General features: G+C 38.7%; 1 protein-coding gene across 2 annotated transcripts in view; it reads right to left on the bottom strand.

Moving 5' to 3' along the window:
• The window catches only part of FAM3C (FAM3 metabolism regulating signaling molecule C), a 29,093-nt gene extending 9,711 nt beyond the window's left edge, over positions 1–19,382 (bottom strand). Inside the window, exons 1-6 of one of the 2 annotated variants that reach the window (XM_072921371.1) lie at positions 19,244–19,382; positions 9,455–9,507; positions 7,164–7,223; positions 2,840–2,944; positions 2,266–2,295; positions 1,746–1,869 (exon numbers count right to left, since the gene is read on the bottom strand). In XM_072921371.1, the coding sequence (XP_072777472.1) occupies positions 1,746–1,869; positions 2,266–2,295; positions 2,840–2,944; positions 7,164–7,176 (272 nt within the window). In that variant the 5' untranslated portion in view covers positions 7,177–7,223; positions 9,455–9,507; positions 19,244–19,382. The remainder of the gene's footprint in view (positions 1–1,745; positions 1,870–2,265; positions 2,296–2,839; positions 2,945–7,163; positions 7,224–9,454; positions 9,508–19,243) is intronic. The other variant, XM_030257030.4, reaches the window with a different exon arrangement.
• Between the last annotated feature and the right edge of the window lie 1,209 nt (positions 19,383–20,591).

The following is a 20,591-nucleotide window of genomic DNA, read 5'->3' as shown; positions in this document are numbered from 1 at the left end:
ATTTCCTGGTGGATACTTAAACAAACATGACGAGCTCCCCTCTGAAGGAATTCAGAAAGATGTTTGTCAAGGAAAAATGGACTTTAGAACCCAATAGCTGTGTCCACTTAGAGGACTTTTTACATCAGCTACTTTTTTTTTTATCACTTTCTTCAGCAAAATATCTAGTAAAGGATTTTTCTTTTTTTGGACAGAAATAAAAAAACTCTTCTTATTTAATCAGTCAGCAAGACATTTAAACAAAAAAAAAAAAAAAAGAGTCAAAAATCGCAAACAAAAAAACTCTACAATCCTGAAATTAAAATATTACTTGCATTCCCACAACTTTTAATCATTCAATCAGCTTAAGTCTTCACAGATATTAAGCTTCCTATATTAAGCAACCAGAATGAGACAGCAGCATGTTTTGTAACAGCAGCAGAAATGCCATGCTGAGATTAAATCAGGCTGCCCAAGGTCACCGAGCAAGTCAGCAGTAAGAATAGAAAGTGGAAGGAGCAGCCGCAGGTGCCCAGGTGAGCTCTGCGGGGCAGCTCCTCCCCAGCTCCAGCGGGGCTCTGCTGTGAACTGCCTCCCACACCAGCGAGCAAGCTCAGCCAAGCCAGCCCTGCGCAGGAACGCAGCTTAGCCTGAAAACAGCCTTCTCTTTATGACCACTTGAGACTACTAGCCTTGCAGTTACTTTGGAGAGTGAAGTGATGCTACCAATGTATTTTCTTCTCTTATTACATGAATTATCCTATTTACTCTATTATGTGGGGTTCTGCTGTTCATAAAGAAGTTGCCATTGGCTCTATAATTCATTAGCACTAGCTGCTGTACGTGCTATCTGTTAACATAGCGTGAGCTGAGAAACAGCTAAACTGGAGTAGCTTAAATGCAAGTGGAAGGCAAAAAGTCTTAAGTGTGACTGACATTTTAAAAAAAATCTCCTTCCAACAACACTTAACATTATGTCTTTTCTGACATTTCACCTGCAAAATCAAGTGGATTAGATTATGTTATAGGAAGCTACACACTCAGGTTGTTCCTGCTCATTATCACCCAAAGAGATAAAACATAGTCTAAAAATAAATATTAATATTCCCATTATGGGGGTTTACTGAAAAGTACTCTGTTAAATACTTTATGCACGGTATTACTGATAATACTATGTCAAAAACATTATTAAAAAGAGGACTTAAACCAAATTGTGTCTCAAGCAGTTGTTTTCCTAATTTCACAATTATATAAAATTTATTAACTTCAGCTACCATCAGCACAGTTAAGCAACTACTGATCAATAAAATACTATTTTTCCCTTTTGAAGGCAACCTTAGAAGAAGATTAGAAAATATGTTCTGACATTGGTACTGAGGAAATATAGTTTAAAAGATTACTTGCAAAAAGTACAATTATTCACCGAATTACTATTAAAGGCACCAGGACAAGTTACTTAGAGACACGTGTACATCTCAGTTGACAAAGTCTAACTAACCCTTAAGTCTGTAAACCTGAAACAAAGTGCAAGCGATCCTGCGTGTATTAAAACAACATACATTTCTGCATTTACTGCAGAGCATTAAGTGTGCTTCATCAGAGAGAAGGTTACCATGCAATGTGACCTTCTCATGTCACAAACTTTGACATATGTTTTTTTGGAAACTGTGTGCAAAAAACCCCTAACTTAAACTGCTGATTTTGTGTGCAAAGTGATCTAAGTATTTGGAAGAGACACTTAGAAACAAACAGGTAAAAATACTTACACATTATCCTCTACACAAATTTTAGGTCCAACTACATTTGCTGCTCCACTTGACATTTTGAATGCAAAATGCTTTTCAGGACAAGCTTTAGAGATCCCACACTTGTATCTTGGAGGTTTTGTAGCTTTCAAAAGGAAATAAACCAAGCTTTTAGAGAACACCACAGGTAGGCAAACAGACAAATACGTTCTGAAGGAATTCAAGGAAGAGAGCAAACACAAACACACTATCACAGCCATAGTTACATAGCAGTTTAAAATAATCTGAGTTCCTGAAGCACCTCATTATTCCAACTTCTTGTTGTCACCCTGCTGCTTGCTCTGGCACCATATCAAAAGTCACAAGCCAAAACTACAAAACAGACTTTACCAGTAATTTAGGGAAATCAGGAGAAGAGGAAAATTAGTTTCTGATTGCATTTGAAATGTAATTAAGACTTTCTTAACTATGAAAATTCATCAGTCTTTCTGTTATTAGTAAAAGCAAGGCACAGCAGTAATACATGACTATGAATACTCACAGCGTGCAGCTGCATCCAATGCTGATCTAGCTAAAATGAAAAAAGAAAGTTTTACAAGAGGTTACTATTAAAGTGTCATCTGCTATATCATATCCTATAAATGTAAAATCTTTCTATACCCCTATAAAAACAGGCTGGTTGAAATTAAGTATCAAATCCACCTGAATATTATGCTGCAATAAAGAACAACTTTTATGCATAGCAGAATGAAAGTGATTAGGAATCCCATTCAGAAGCACTGCTTTAATTTATGGCTCTTAGAGAGTCATGGAGCCAAAAACCCACAGAGATCCAAAACCTCTGAGAATTTATGGCGTTCAGGGGATTGAAAAAAAAAACAGGTAAAATTATGTATCCTTGGCAGACAAAAGAATCAAAATGATTAAGAGAGTAGCTTAAATACTCCATACAGAAAATTATTTAGTACATATATTATACATAAAAAATAAGCACACATATTAAAGATAAACACAATTCTTAAGTTGAAGAGCTCAGGCAAAACTAATATGATATTCTTGATAAAGGCTCAAGTAAATATTAATAAGTGTCCACAGGAAACAAAGTCATCACTTACCAAATATGTGTCCTAAGTTTGCATCCATTTTTATTTCAAACACTTGAGATATGACATAAAAAGTCAATAAAAATATTGCTATGACTACTACCAACTTTGCAGCACCTGTTAAGAAACAGAAAAAAGTTTCAAAAAATTGCCTGCAAATGGTAACATTAGTTTATCAAAATTAGCAACATCAGAAATGTGTATCAGATTACACTATGGGGAACTCAGAAACAGGATGAACATTTGTGGACCTACTAAACAGAATAAATCTGAAAAAAGGATGGATATTATAATGTAGAATGGATATTATAATGTAGGATGTAACTGCATAAATCCATCAGGTTATCATTCCAAATGCACTCTGCTCTTAACTTTCTCTACCTTTATGCTTGTCTGATACTGTAGTACACCAACTCAGTTCAGCAGCCAGGAGAAACCAGACTTCCGTGAAAATCCAACTTAATCAAATGAACTAAGATGATCTACCTGGCTGTTGTCCAAAGGCAAAATTCCCACCTTCTCCATTCCATTTGCATGTTCTTAGTCATGAGTATCTGGTTCCTTACTGTTCACAAATACTGTGTTTCCCCCTACCCTCAGACTGAGCTACCTCTGTTTTAATATATAGCCCAGATTGAGTGACTAGGGATCTGTTTATATAGTGCAGCTTGGCTACTATGGTCAGCCAGCTCTGAATATGGTATTAAAAAAAACAAACAACAAACCAAAAAAAAATAACAAAAAACCCCAAACCACCAGCCAACCAGAAACAAGCATTCTCACTTAATTTTCAAGAAATGTATCTTAATGACTTTCAAAAAGCAAGCTGGATGGCTTTTTAAAGGGTATTTTAAAATAAGCAAGAAAAAGCAGTATCTCTCCTGTCTCCCTTTTAATATACTGAAGTAGGCAATTCTAAGTTTTACAAGGCTAAGTTCCTGCAGTGCTGAGTGGCCAATCTACTTGCTGGGAAAAAAGCTGTAGGCACACAACCACAGCAAGTTACATCTGAAACGGAAATGTACGTGATACTGCCACAACCCTCACCATTTTTTAGCATAATTTGCAATACATTTTTACAGAATACTCCACTCTTAACTGACAGTAAAATACTGACTGAGAGTACAAGTAAGGTGAGGAGGCATCTGATCAACATCCTGCCTTCCTATCTCACCTCAGTATGTCAAGCTGGTTGGAAGAATCAACCTTAAAGCATGCTTCTTTTTCTCAGATTACCAGCCAAATCCTTTAGAAAAAAACCAAACTTATATACTCCTGCAGATCTCAGACAGCTGCTGTGATGGGTTGCTCAGAAAATCTTAAAATAGACAGATTACTCAGCCTTCAGAAGGATGAGAGATGCTAATCAATCCTCCCAAAAGGCTGAAAAAAGATAAGGGGATAGAAAAAGAAAAGAAAGATGAAGGTCTTTTCACTTGTAGTTTGGTCTTTTTCATCTGTGAGCACACATATATTATGATGTAATAAAACACAGGTGTAAACCTAGCTTAAAAATATTTTGCTGGAACTCCAAAGATCACTGCACTTGAAAGGAAGGGAACCATGTGCAAGCACTGGAGAAACAGATGATCTGAACATATGTTAAGAAATGAGGTAAAAGTTTTCCAAGATATAAAACCACAAGATGGTACCAGATTTTGGAATGTGTCATCTAGCAAGTGGCATTTGGAGAGCATGTTTTAGTACACAGTATGTGAGATGAACAAGAACTCAGTCTGAGGACCAGCCATCCCCTCTACTCTATATTCTGAGCTTTTCCACTGATCTGCAAATGCTCCTTTCAAAGGAACAGTAAGAAATCTCCTAGAAGGTTCCTTAAGCATTTGAACCAAAACTGGCATGTTTGCTACAGGTCAAACATCCTACAGAACTGCCATATATACTTTGTGTTTTTTAACAAAAAAACAGTTGGATGGAAGAGAAAAAAAAAAAAAAAAAAAACCAAAACCCTGAACATGTTTGGAAAGTGATTTACCAAGTTAATCAGGCACCTAAAAATTGGAGCATTTTCCAGTTCTTTTATCAGAGTCACTTTAGCCGATTGCTTCCAGTTATACATATTGTGATCAATAAAAACAAAATTAGGAGTAGTGACAAAAATAGTATGCATTAATAAGCTCTTAGAAAAGGTATCATTTTCTTCTACAAGAGACAACAGTTTCTCATTCTGCAAACTAACACTGTAACTACTGATAAAACTGCAATGCACCAAACTCAGAACTATTCCATTGCTACACCGGCTATTCTACTGTGACAAAATGTCAAAAATAATGTTTCTTTTAATGTTATATTAGCAAATATCTTATTTCTACAACCACTATCCCTTCTGTAGAATTAGTTTCTTAAAGCCTGTACTACAGTAACTTAGCTCTATGAACAGGCTCTTAAGAGTTTTCAAACTCCCAGCAACCATTCAGAAACTTTCAGACACTTAAAACCGCACACAGCAATTTTAGTAAGGCAGGGAAGAAATGGCTTAAGACAACCATTTGCCATTTCCTTATTCCTTCATCATCTTACAGAAGCAGCAGCCAAAATATGTCAAGTCATGGCAGCTTAAGCAATCACTGCAGATCAGCTACAGCATTTTAAGAAGGTGATTGCTCTTCCACCATCCCAATTCCAAAATGAGTTTCATTAAACATCAATAAAGTAGAACAGCAATACTTGTTATGCCAGTTAAGTGAAGTGTCACCTGACAAAGTTTGATGAGGATACCAAAGTGAGTGGAAGGGAGTAATGTCTAAAGGGAGAGCCAACCTGCAGGAGCACCTGGATAGGCTGGAACAATGGGCTAACACTTCCAGTGAAGTTCAACAAGGACAAGTGTAAAGTTTTCCACCACAGAAATCAGAACCCAGGAATAAAGAACAGACTGGAATCTACCCAGCTGGGGAGCAGATCTGCGGAAAAGGACTAGGGGATTCTGGTGGACAACCAACTCAATACAAATGGAGGGCACTGGCAAAGAAGACAACAGGATGCTGGGCTGCATCAACAAGGGCATCACCAGCAGACAGAGATAAAGTCATTATTCCTCTCTGCACAACACTTGTCAGGCCGCACTTGTTATAGTCCCTTCAGTGTTGGGCCCTGCTATTAAAAAAAACAAGAAAAAAGACAAAGACGTGGACAATCTAGAGACAGTCCAACACAAAGATACTCAAAGGACTGGGAAACCTGCTAGATGAGGAAAGGCTGAGACTGATAGGTTTGTTCAGTCTTGAAAAAAGACTTACAGGAGAACTTAGTACCACATTCCAGTATTTCAAGGGTGGCTACAAAGAAGATGGAGACTCCCTTTCTGCAAGGAGTCACATGGAAAACAAGAGGGGTAGTAGGTACAAGTTATTGTGGGGAAGACTCCAGTTAGACACAGAAAATTTGTCACAATGTGAACAATCAGCCATTGGAACAATCTCCCCAGGAAGTGGTGGATTCCCCAACACTGGTCATTTTAAAATCTGGCTGGACGGAGTGCTGGGCTAGGGTTTAGATTAGAGGAAGTCACAGCAGTATGTAAATTATAGGGTAAAACACAGCTGCTACTTCCTGGATGGAATGCTTTGAGTATGCTCAAAACCTATCCCACAACAATTCCATACATACACAATCTGCAACCTCAAACACATGCTAAAGGGCAACAGAGAGTGAAGCAGAGTGGAAACACCTTGGTCAGGCTCTGTTGAAATCAGATGGCACTTTGTAGCTAACAAACCTGCACAGCACCTGGCAACCAAGGGAGATAGGAGCAGGTAGGTATCTTGCTGCTGAACAGCAACTGTGGTGAAATAATTTTCCTGAGATGAACTTGGTTCTTTGCAACTTAATTTTAATATTAACTCACACCAGCATCCCAAAGTTACCTCCCTCCAAAGTGTGACCACCCCTCACTGAGCATGTGCTCTATATTTTATTGACTATATCTGTAACAGTGAAGCAAGAGAATTTTACACCAATGAGTAACAAAACTATGTATTACTAGAGTCACTCAAGATCTACCCAAATGAAAAGGAAGCTCATTGAAGGGTCCCCATAACAGGACACCGACTAGTCAGGCACAAGGGTCTCAGCTTTCCTGGTGTGCTGACAGACTAATCAAACACTAAAGGTTTGAGGAAATCACCCCTTTTCACATGAAAAGCTATCTTGTCTAGACTGTGCTTCTGACAAGAAATGTTGGACCAGATGATTCCAGGATCCCTTTTAACCTGGTATTCTAGGACTTTAAAACCTTATTGTCACAACTTGTCAATGTTGGCCATAGCAGTTGTTTCATAAATGACCAAAGTCTGATTTTACTGAGCGTACTTACCTGCTATTCTCATGTTTAGTCTTCAGAAAGCTAATGACACTATTGCATTAAAACAGCCACCTATGGGAAACAAACAAACAATAAAACAAAAACTAAAAACACTTCACCATAATTACAGCCAAAAAAGCACTTTTGTGATGAGCAAAAAACCCCATAGATTTTCTAGTCAATAAAATTAATGAGGATTGTTCTGAATACTTATTTCTTAACATTCACAGTAAAGGGAAGAACTAAGACAAATTTCTGATGCCTTGTTTTCATTTGTTTTTCCCTAAAATAACACTAATTTTATCTAATCCTCTTTCAATTCAGTTTAACTTTCAGTCCTTCAATTTGTGACCTAAGTACTTATCAGTGCTCTATCTTACCAGTCTTTAGATTCCTAAAGCTATGTGGTAAAAGTCAACAACTCCACCTGCACTCCTTCAAAACCCTACCTGCTTCTAGATGCAAGTTGCTATTTGGCAACACAGAGCATAGTGTTAAACTGTGCCTTGGAGAGAAAAGATTTAAGCATTTTGGTCTCTAGGATACTACATAAACTGCATTCAATGGAACTGAAAGGTCAACACTTTAATCTCTGCATTACAGAAATGTAACAACATACTTGTCACTCATAGGTACGGCCAGAGGAATAACGTGATGGTCAATGATGACAAAAGCACCAACCCTGGTACTCCAATTATTTCAGAATAAACTGAAAACCACTCTAAGCAAACAGTGCCAAGCATCCACAAGCTTCTTGAGAAGAGCATGTCACAACACAGAGTCAAAGTGGGCCGCAAACTCCACAGGCTTTGAACAAAAGCTCCCTCCTCCTCAAGCAACGCAGGGTCCAGAGGCTATACCAAATCTGCCCTGTACCTGCAGAGCACGAGCTGCTCCCGGCTCTCCTCCATGCTCATGCTCAGTCCTGGCGGGCCCATGCTGCACAGAGCCTGGACATCTGGCTCGACTTTTCCCCAGTTCAGGGATCTTGTTGAATCATCTACACTAAGGCCACATTTGAAAACATGTAATCATCTCTCACTCTAATCCAAGCAGCTGTCCCAGACCCCCATCACAAAAGCTACAGCAACCCTAAACCCTCTGCAGTTCTATGCCACGATTTTTAAAAACATCAATAACATTATCTTTAGAAATTATTAAAAAAACTGCTGTTATTAGAAATACAAATTATTTGAAAACAAGCACCAAAACACCCACATAGTTCTCGTGCTCTATACTAGAGAGAAAAAATTGGTATTGTGCAGAAAACCTTTTGCCTTCACTTAGTTCAGCATCTTCAAGTTCAGTGATTTGTCTTTGTCTCTTTGCCAAAGACTCAGTCACTGTGCTCTGTCTCTTCAAGTTTACAATAAAATGGTCAGCAGAGAAATAAGTAGGGAAAAAATTGCAAATATAGAAATATTTATTTCTATTCTAATAAAATTTGAAAATACCTACCACCTAAGTTTAAAAGCAGACAAATGTTTTTGAGTGCTAATGTTGCACTGTAAAGGCAATCTCACAGCATATTACAGACCATAATATATCCATTTAGCTGTAGCCACTCATATTACATTCTCATATAATAACTTATTTCAGTGAAGGGTTAGTATTTATCTGTCTTGTAAAAAGGCAAAAAAGAATCTGTCGGGGCAAATAAACCCATTTTATTTCAAGTCTGTGAACAGAATTATTTTAGGCTTCTTCCTCCAGACACCCAGAAATAGATCAATGTTACAATAAACACTGGCTGTACTTTGAACAGCTTCAAGGTTGTTTTAAGTCTGCACTTTAAAAAAGTTTCTTTTTGTTTTACTCTGAACAAAAACACATCATGAATTCAAAGCATGAAAACAAGAACATGAACAAAACCAGAAAGAAGAATCTAAGTGAAACAATCACATGATCTAACCTTGACTGCTTTCATCCCAACATCCCCTTCCACATGTCTCAGAGATCATTATTTGTTGCAATCAACAAATAAGAATACACATTATTTTTTAAGTGTGGAATGTATTTTGATTTAGAAAAAGGAAAAATGAGTATGCTATGCTTCAACCTGAAAGGAATTTAAAAAAATTTGTGATTCTTTTTCTAAATTATGGTATACTGAAAAATCATGATGTTTGATTTACCAAATCATACAGTAGTGCTACAGTACAGACAAGTGTTGCACAGCACCTTCCAACAGCAGGAAAATAATTTATGGACATCAAGTCCTTTTCTTACACTTATTATCTTAGATTTATTTTTTTTTAAGTATTTCAAGACAGAACAGGAATAAAACAGGATAAACTGTGAACCTTATAAATGCTTATGGACCATCACTCCACATCTTCTGCATTAGACATCATAACTGAAATTAGAGAATTGATTAGAAAATTGGTTTGAAATTTTTAATAGTGCACATTTTAGGATAATTTAAAAACAAAGAACACAGGATTACAGCTGAGCTTGCTCAAACTAAGATGCACAAAAGCAGTACCAACAACATTCCTTTGATTGCTTTAGAAATGAGTCAAAATGACCCAAACACTGTTTTTCTCTTCTTTGATGCAATATTCCATCAAGCAGAGGCAGAAGAATTAGAACTATAGTATACTCCTGACTTACAAGTATCACATAATACAGATTTAGTGATAATAATTTATTACTACATCATTCTCTGTCAAGCAGTACAAAAAGGCTCCCCTGCATCACTTATTAGAGACTGAGGCAGGATGTGCAGCCCATAGCAGGGCTGACAGGCAGTGTCCTGATGAGTACAGCAGAACCCTATAGAGATGCAAAGGCCAAGGAAAACACCACAAAACAGGCAACAACTTCAAGTTGCAAAGTAAAATGGCTGGGTTTGGGAAGCATTATGTGACTTGCATATGGATTTTGTTTTTCTTCAGACTGTTTTTTTAGCACAAAACTTAGGAAGTTTTTCAGTCAAGGTCTACAACTTAGCAGAAAGAAACCAAGAATTCTCTTGGGCAATGTGAAATGAAAAGTTATCCACAAAAGAACTTGAACAGTAGAAGACAAGAAATTAGAAGTTACAAATCCTTCTTGAATGCTAGCATATCATTGTCCAGTTCCTGCATGGAGCTGCACACCCATCCAGGCAGAAAAAAAAATATTTATTCTGGATACAAACTACTAGGGAGAGGATATATGGAAAGACAGTTCAGAGCTGGGGTTACTGGTTGCTTTTTTCCTGCATCCTTGTGTATCAAACAACCCCCAGTCTAAAATGCTCTCCATACAGCTTAAAATAAAAAAAAAAAAAAGGAAAAAAAAAAAAAAGGGCTTTCCCCAATTCTGCTCCACTTGTTGATTAACTTGTGTGCTATGACATACGCAACAAAAATACAAAAATTTTTATCAATAACTCCACAGAGCTACTGCAAGTATTTTTGTTCATACCTAAACTAATTTCAATAAATAGATCAGCAGATGCTTGCTTTTAAAAGTAACCTGTGTCTCTTGAGGGAACCCTGCTAAAGTCCTTCCTAGAGGAAGCTTATAATGACATAGTTTAGGAAAATTACAGGCCTAAAATCCTTTCAAGCAAATTATCATCATATTTTGTTAGATGATATAAAGTTTCTAACACACCAAGACTGAGTTATTTCTACATTCATAAATCAGACAGAACATGCATGATCATCATGCAAGTTTCTCTCCTAGAATCATTGTGCAAGAGGAAACTGCACTGAGATAATTGACAAATTACCAGTTCCTATTAATCCTGCCTCACTGACTTAACACTGAATGAAGCGCAGATTTCAGTCCCAAGCTGAATGCAATTCAATTTGGTTAATTCTCTATCAGGCTCTCATCAACACTTGTCCAGAGATGGTGCCATGGGACACACTTCACTAGGGCAGGAGCACAGCCTCTGCCCTACTTACCATGCAGAAAGCTGTGGCCACTTGCCACAACTTTGTTTTAAGAAGGGTTTCAAATATGATTGTAATTAATGTTTCGAAGGATGATAATGAAACATGTAGATTAGTCTATTTCATTCCCAGGATAATAGTATTTCCATTAGCAACTTGATAACATGAGTCGATTATGCTTACAAAATGGGCACACAAAAACAAGCAAAGATGAGAGGCAAGAACTTAGAAGGTCAAGATAATTTTGAATTCTGACCTTAGCTGATTAGGAAGAGGTCCCAAAATCAACAATGATATTTAATAAAACACAAAGTAATATACTCCAAAAGTGACATAAAGTGCAGCAAAATAAGCAGCAGAAATGGAAAAGGATATTATAGCAGCTATCTAATATTGGGGTCAACAATGCTCTACTGCCACAGAAGTGTAACTGTTCATTGTGAACTGCATTGATAGGATTGCTGTGTATGGAACAAAAAGCAATTACTCTGCTCTGCCTAAATAAACAAAAAATACCCCGCTCTGTGTGCTATCTTAACTGACCCATGTGCAGTTTTTTTCAAAGTCTATCTCAATGCGTAATCCCCAAATGGAAGAATCTAGATAAGAATTACATGACCTAAATAAACCAACTAAGGGATAAAAGAATCAAGTCCGCTCTGCAAGGAACTGTGAAAGAGAGAAGTCAGGATCAGACATCTTTACCTCTTATCTTCAAGGTGTAATTCTAAATTTTTATATAAATAAATACACATTTTTTAAAATACCATTATTTACAGCAAATCTAAAATATATATTAAAGACATTAAAGATATATATATAAAATATGTATAAAAATACATATATATATAAACATATATAAAGACTTCAAATATATATTTTTATAATAAAAAAATGCTGAGCATAACTGTACTCAGTATTCTCTGGCTGCTGCTTACTGATCTGTAGTTTAGCATTAAAGAAAAACAACTGTACAGTTACAAGGATAAACAAAAAATTTAAAAGGAGGATTTAAATCATCATAGAAGTCTGGAAAATAGTATTTTTCTTAACACAGATAGTCTACAAGGTGTGAGCTGATATTCCCTTCAATATTAAGCCCACATTTCTATACTGTTACATGCAAATCTGTACTCAGGTTATATAATATTAAAATGTGTGGAAGACTGAGATGCTTTGCATTCAAATTCCGGAGGAAATTTTTCCCCCAAAACCAGGATTTAAGTGTTTGTACACTTTCTAGCAAAGTCAAATAATGTTATACCTGGTTTTGTATATATCTGCTATTTGTTAATATGAAGCGTATACACTATGCTGCAGTTAAACAAGTATTCAAAATTACTTAGAACAAAAATAAAGCCCAAGAAAAACCCCAAAACCAAAAATAAGCAACAACAAAAAACTACTTGAGCTTTTATTTTTATCTACAAGACTTTAGTAGATTAGGACATTATCTTTTGGTGGTGTTTGTTGTTTTTTTTTTTTTTTTTTTTAGCACAAACTGCATTCCTCAATGACTAGCACATGCATTTTATTCCTGCCAGAGAACTTCAAAAAATCCTTCAAACAAACAAAAAAAATTAGCTTTTCATACCTGGTAAAATTTAATTAATGAAACAACATTGTTTAATCCAGCCTCTGTTGATAAGATATTTCAGTGTATCACGTTCAAGCACTTCAGAGCAGTGGGTATTTTTTTACTCAATATTACACAGTGAATTAGATACGTCAAGGACAGCATTAGCTATTCTTATGTGACTTCTGGTTTTAAACCAGTGGTTGTGCCAACCTGGATTATATGCCATGGACAAAAGAGCTGAGGCATTCAAAATCATTTAAGACTATTTTATTTAAATGCAGGATGCATCTTCTTATCCAGATGATTGCTTACTTTTCTACTAGGCTATGAATACTTTCTCCAATATATTTAATAAATAATAAAATTAATAATAAATAATTCATACAATTAATAATAAAACTAATAAAATTAATTTAATTTGAAATTAGTGAAGGACACATATGGAACATAATTACATATTTAAAAAAGTAAATAACTCAATTTTATTGTATAATCATGCACCATTTGTGTCTTCTGGAAATACAGGCTATGACCCCAGTAGTTGCTCCCTACAGGCAGCACTCCTACATCCATACAAATTCTTCGAGGTTCTGGCAGAACTCCGCATAAGAAAAAGCTTTGTCCACACAGAAAAATTTAGAGACCCAGGAATACATATTTTCTTTTCTCCTTTGTAACAAATGGTACCAATAAGTAAAATTATTAATTTCTTATAAAAATGAGATTTCTTATAAGAATTGTGTTCTTCCATATATATATATGTATATCAAGATTTATCTTGGTGTTCTAGACAACTGAATCAGACCCAAAGTGTTTGCTTGTAAATATAAGGTTTTATTTGACTTCTATCAAATTATATCTACAACAAATGAATGCAGATACATGTAGGAAATTAAACCCAAACTTATTCCAAAATTATAAATAGATACTCCAGCTACTGTTGCATGTCCTGTGTTGTGACTACCACTCTGTGGTTTCACTCTTATGAAAGGAAATACACATGAGAAGCAGCGTTGTGCTGGAGTGTTTTGAAACTTAAAATTCAAAACAAATCTTTCTTAAATGACACGTCAAATCACTGTCCATAAAAGCTTTTGCTATTGGCATCAAGCCAGTGCTTTTACCTTAGGCAACACACAAACTAGTCAGTCTCAAACACTGAAAAATTCTTCTGAATTCTGAGAAGCTGAGATAAAAGTACTAAGGCATTCATTTGTCCCACAGAGAATGAAACATAACCCACATTCCTTCTGCAATTAAAACAACAAAATCAAACCAATCCAAGAAAAAAAAAAGCAACACAACCAATCAACAACAAAAAAATTTTAGCCTTATAAGCACTCAATCCATGCTTTGAAGACTCTTCTCAATTATCACAAAAATTTACTGATCCATATAGTTAAGAATGTGATTTACGGTCCCTAAAAAACCAACACTATTTATATGTGATAAAGGAAACTATACCATTGCTGTTGACGTATCTACTGAAGAGACTCTTAGCTCTGTGTTTCACAGATTTGGATAATACCCAACTCCAATATTGAAGTTCAGACAGATAAAATCAAGGACAAATTGCTGAACTTCATGCACCAACTTACTTCTCCACTTCATCCCAGCAAAGAACATGCTGAGCTCACAAGGAAACTGGGGGAAAGTATTCCCCAGTGACAGCCACTGCTCACAGCATTGTTGGTGTCTCTAGCTCCTCTTGTTCTAAGGGACACCGTGGAGCCCCTTTCATCTCTTCATCTCCCATGAGAGGTAGCATTTGGATAGGTTTTGGCCCTTTGCAGGATTGAAAGAGCATGTCACTGGCTGAGCAGAGAAAGCACTGCACACCAGCTCTGGGAAGAGGGGCAGCAGCAGGCTCCACACAGCAGCTGTGCCTACAGGATATTGCTAGTGGGATCATACTGCAAATGTGAGACCGCTGCTGCTGCCTGGTAACCCCCATGTGCATGAGGCACCCGGAACCAAAGTGCTTCTGTGGTGCCAGCAAGTCATTGCTACTGCTCCATATTAGCACTGAACCGGCCATCGTTTGTGAGTGATGGGGTGAAACGGACTTGAAAATGCAGAGGAAGTCAGTCAGTGACAAGATTCCTAACAGCTCCAGACTGACTCCCCGCTTCCTACTGAAGACACACAAAACAGCCCCAAAATCTGTAGTTTCCTGAGCATGAAGAGATCAGAACAAAGATCCACAACCTACATTTTGGCTAGCTGCAATCTTACAGCAACCACTACCAAAACCATAAGCCATATCTGTGAGGAATAATTTCACAGAAAAAAAAAATCTAGGTAAAATGTGTTCTTTTTTATATATTATATATTTACATAATTTGTACACTTTAATATTTATTTAACAACTGGTATTCATGTGCTAACTAAAATCCAACACATATTTTCTATCCTTTGATATGTTATAATGTAAGCACCATCATGAGTGGGGAAATCTAAAATTACGCTGCATTGCAATTCACTGTATGCCATTACCTATGTAGAAAATTACCACATTAGGAACATATAAATTCCTTTGAGAAACAGCATCCCTCAGTGACAGAAAGGTGCTTAATACAGTGACCTTACCACTGAGACTAAGCACAGGTGACACAAAAACACTGATATGCAATCACTGCATGCTCTAACAACTCCCGATGTGATTCCCACTGGATCATGCTCTTCTAAGAGAAATTATTTAACTGTTATGGGAACTCCTTCATAAACCTCTGCCTGAATCAACTCAAATGCAGTTCCAAAAGCATTCATGTGTCACCGATACTCAGCTGACCAGCAAGTACACAAGCAGCCATAGCAGCTCCATCAACCACCTCCCCCACAAAGAGAAGAGTATGGAGGCTGATCCAAAAGCAGAGTTATGTGTCTGGGAGCAGGTCAGTGGCTTTCTAGCAGCAATACGAGCAAATATCAGCTTAAACATTTGTGAAATGATGACTCAACTAACTGATGACACCAAAACAGATCAAAATTAAATAAACCTTTGCTACTAGGAGATGGTTACTGTTTCCTCAGACAAAAGACAATTGGAGAGAGGGTGGGAGAAGGGGAGGAAACCAGCTGGTCACCAGAAAGCAAGTCTTATGAATAGAGGAGAGAGTGTAATGTATTTCAATGTTAAGATTTTACCTGGACTGTCATAAGAACTAGCATGTGTTTGTGTGTATAAACATATTGTGCAACTTTCTGTCACTAATACTGACTCAACAGTAACATCAAATGCAGGGCAAAATTTACTCCAGCAGCTCCCTCTGTCCTGAGAGTCTTACAGAAGTTCTCCTCTCTTCCACCAAGTCTGTTCCACATTCTCTTGGCACTGAGGAAATGTGAGGCCAAGGCTGGAAAATGCTATTGTGCAGCTCAGTCTGCAAATTACGATACAATCTATTTTTGTATTATAAAAATACAGTACTGTATATGGGGAGCAAAAATAGTCGAACAATTCCAAAAGAGTAACTGTTGTTAGTGTGACAACTTTTGTGTGACTGAATTTTAGGAACCTTGGGTGAAATACCATTTAATATAGTCATCAACCACTTATTATAAATATCAATGAACTACTGAAGAAGGATAAGATTTTTAAATTTGTGGATAACACCGAGACACAAGAAGATGGAAACAAATTACAGGGTGGAATTAGAGTTACAAATTAGCCAGAAAAATATTCATTTATTTTAACAAAAAAATTCCCCAAGTCCGCTCAGGATATACCCTTAACAAAAGTATGAGGAAGCTGTACTTGGATTCATGGTCAGACAAAGAATTTTAGATGATGAAGCAGGAAGTCAGGGGCACCTATTTATAGGTTACAGATGCTTAATCTAAGAAATACTAGGAAATGAGATTTCAAGCAGCAATACCAGTTCAAAGTTACTTCCTTATCATCACCCTTCTATTCTGTCCTCATGTCTATATAGTATTAGGAAGCATGAAAATTGGTGAGATAGGTGAGCAACCTGCCAGGCTGCTCCAGCTCACATGATTTTGCTCACTAAGGAAACTTAATGTAGTAAAAGAGAATAGAACTTTAAAAATAGATTAGAGGACAATTTTCAAGACTGTTAAGGGGCAAAGTGCAGCAGCATTGGGCTGCTAGTTTTGCTCACCCATATCCTGATCTCACTGCAAGACTACCAAATTTCTGACACTCATGCAAATTACATTTTTTTTTCTGAGAATTTATGTACAATCTTGGTTTGAGAACAGTGTGAGACTTCTCAGATAGATCCTCCTAAACTGCAAAACAATTACAGTAATTCCAATGGTGTTGGCAGCAAAACAATTGTCACAGGGCTAATATAGCTGGCCACTGGCAGGTAAAACATGGAGGTTTACAATAATTATGCCTCAAGCCCTACACAGTCTCAGCAAACTTTAGGGAAAAACTCTGAACCAAAATATGACTTATATAATGACACATGGACATACTGATTACCAATATAATTCAAAAGACCTGCAGCCATTACACTCACATGTCAATTCCCCAAGTTCACTGGAAATACAAGTTTAAAAACCAGAACCTAAGTTCTATTTGAATGGCAAATTCTCTTTGATCAATTTTTAAAAACAAGTTCTCTGTGTCTGCTGTGGATTCATTTTATGGATACCTAATCTTCAGGCTGCAATATAATCTGCAAGTAGACAGGTAATTTTGCACAGTATCAATCCATCTTATTATTTTATTGAAAAAATTAAAGATCTGTTTCCTGTACATCAGTATTTCCCCCAAAATCCTGAAAACTAAACATTCAGGAATTCACTTTTTAAATATTAATTTTCCAAAGTTCCACTAAAATTTTAAACTCTGTGTACCTCATCCCTCCCTTCTATAAGCACTAATAGCTCTCATTAAATGTGGCTGGCCACTTCAGGAGTCGTAGTCAGTGGTCCAGTGTCCAAGGGACTAGAGCAGCGTGCCTCTGAGGTATTGGGATGGTGATTAGACACTGACACAGGTTTGCCAGAGAGGCAGCAGGTAATCCATCCCTGGAATTACTCAAGACCAGGTTTGGATGGGGCTTAAAGCAACCTAGTCTAGTGGAAAGTGCCCTGCCCATAGCAGGGGGCTGGAAATAGTCTTTAAGGCTCCTTCTAACCCAAACCAGGTTATGTAGAGCACATATGCCCTGAAGCACTCGGGCTGCACTTAGAGAGGCTGGACAGGAACTCTGGGTTCGGTGCAGCACCGATTATTATCTATTATCTATCTGCTCCGTGCTCCTACTGGGTGAAGTGGTCAGGACTTTTGCAAAGTGATGGAAGCAAGGCCTGAAACCAACAGGTGCTTCCTCCATCCTGCAGTGATCCGATGTTATTACATGATAATCGCAAGCTATTAGCTTGTGAAGAGTCTACCTGCAGGCTTAAAGCAAGTCACAAAACTTGTTTTGCCACACAAACAACTTTGCATAAAAGAAACCCTGAGGGAAAATATGTGCTAATGAAGATACTCATACCTTAAGAAGTTTCGAAGGTAAAAAAAACAACAAACCAAAAAAAAAAAAAAACAACAAAAAAAAAAAACAACACGACAGTCATTAGGTAGCCATTTCTGGTGTGTGTCTGTGGTTTTGATACTTTTTCTAAATAACTCCCCAATTAGTATTAAATAAATACTTCGTTACAAGAGAGATGAAGTCAGCTGCGTTCACCAGCAAAGAGCCACTACGGGCTCCAAGTCTGTGCGGCACAATAAGCCACGCAAAGTATTAAAATACCTGGTATATGCAAAGATCTTCACCCAAGCCTGGAGTTACTACGTTGTGATTTAACCTCTTTCAAATGTGAGAAAATGGGAAAATAAACAAATCGGGTGAGCCACATAGCCCCTAAGTGGCTCAGCCAAACACGTGACTTAACATATGGTAGCATTTACTTAAGAGGAAAAAAATATATATTATTTCTATATGCTTTCCTACTTCAGCAACTCAGAGGCCAGTAACCAAAGGCATACAGACTGCTTCGATAAGTACCTCTCTGCAAGCAGCACATTTAACTTCCTTGGGAGCTCACGGCTGCCCTCTGCAACGATGCATTTTAGTTAAACAAGAGCCGAGCCCTACAACTCATGGACCAACAGCGCCCGCGGCCCCGCACTCCCCAGAGAAAGGCAAGGGAACACCACCGCCGAGCAGAGCACCGCCTGGTTTTCGGGAAGGGGCTGCCACGCTGCCAGCGTTTCTCTCATTTCCCCAGACAGGGCCGTCCTGCGGACCCGACCGCCACCCGCTGCCTCCCTCCTCCTCCTCCCGCTCGCCCCCTGCCCCCCGCCGCCTCCCGCCTGCCCCGACCCCCGCGCCGGGCTGGGACGGTGGAAGGGCGGAGGACGGGACAGAGCCCCCGCCCAGCGCCCCGCCCGGCTCGGACCCGCAGCCCCGGCCCACCTCACCCTTCCCGGGGCAGCCGGGGACGGGGGAAGGGCCAGGCGGCCCGGGGAAGGGGCACCGCCGGGGAAAGCCGGCAGCGGAGGCAGGGGCCGGCAGCCAGCGGCTGCCCCGCGGAGACCAGAGCGATGCGCGCCCGGGCGGCGGAGCCAGCGGCGGGATGCCCGGCGGGAGACGGGCAGGGGCCGCTCCCCGCGCAGCCCCGCGGAGAACGCGAGCACCTACCGGGGCTGTGGGGCGCGGACACGTCGCGCAGCGTCCCCTCGGCGGCCGCGCCGCGAAGGCTGCCCCGGCCCGAGCAGGAACCGAGCGGAGCCGCCGGCGCTGCGCAGCCGGAGGAAGGCGCGGAGGGCGCACCCGCCCCCTGCCGGTGGCGGACCGAGCCCGCTCCGCCCCGCCCCGCGCCCCGCCCGCCCCGCGCCGCGGGGGCTGCGCGCTGCCCTGCGCGGGGGAGCCGCGGGAGCGCCCCGAACTCAGCGTGCCAGGCGTGCCCCACGGCCAGCCTGGTGCCCATGCCGGGAGCGACTTGGATGCCGAGATGTTTCTGGTTGTTTTCTTTTATATTTTACACACGTTTTTGGTTTTTTTTTTGTTGTTGTTTTTTTTTTTTTTTTTTTTTTTTTTCTTTTTACCCAACCACACCAGAAATTATCTTCTGTTGCAGAACAGAAATGGCATTTTCTGGTTTAAAATAAAGTCCAACCTTTTTCTTTCAATAGCATTTTTCTTTTTTTTTTTTTTTGGTACTGATTTTCCTCCAACCCTGCCATGAGCTGGGGTAGGTAGGGAGTTAGGGGTAGTTGGGGTGGGTAGAGACGCAAGCAGGAAGAGCAGCATTTTATTTTGTGGAAGATTTCCACTGGCCTAACTCAGCTGGACTATTGCTGCGGTGGGTATGGAAAGTGCTGGGGAAGCAGAGCTCCAGACCCTGTAAATTCCCCTATTGTTAAAACAGCAAGAGAGCAGTTTTACAAAATCAGCGTGGCGCTTCTCTCAGAAGAGAACAAAACCACTGCCAAAATGTAGGGCATATCACACATCATCAGTGTCAGGTAGACAAAAGAAAGTTTCCATGTCTTATTTTAAAAACTTCTGGACAATAGATATTTCCTTTATTGGTTTTAAAATAGCATGCTTTGAGACTGATTGGTCATTTGTATGAGATGGTTATTTGAACATCAGTCAAGTGATTTTTTTAGTAAGTTTTCACAACACAATGAAGTTTCAGGCATTCTGTTATCTCTAAGCAAAGGAGTACCCAGTGGGAGCATTACACAAAAAAATAAGGTATTTATAGCTTTTAGTTCTAAAAGATTATATAGATATATGATACTTTGACAGTTAGGGCTTAATGTATTAATTTTAACCATGTTCTCCTGATTAATAATTAGGTGGCACTGTCTACAGTAACAGATTAGTAAAGTCGGTATGCTAACAGAGGCTAACTCCTTTGATAAGCGAATGTTTGCCATTGAAACAAACATTTTAAAAAGATTACATAAGTAGCATTATCAAATTATTTAAAGAAGAAATAATATTATCTGTACAATAACCAATACCTCAGAATACATCT

This window comes from Taeniopygia guttata, chromosome 1A, assembly GCF_048771995.1.
Source record: "Taeniopygia guttata chromosome 1A, bTaeGut7.mat, whole genome shotgun sequence".
In the NCBI taxonomy this organism is placed as follows: Eukaryota; Metazoa; Chordata; class Aves; order Passeriformes; family Estrildidae; genus Taeniopygia; species Taeniopygia guttata.
The sequence above is the reverse complement of the archived record's forward strand: the minus strand, read 5'-3'. Positions and strand labels throughout refer to the sequence as shown.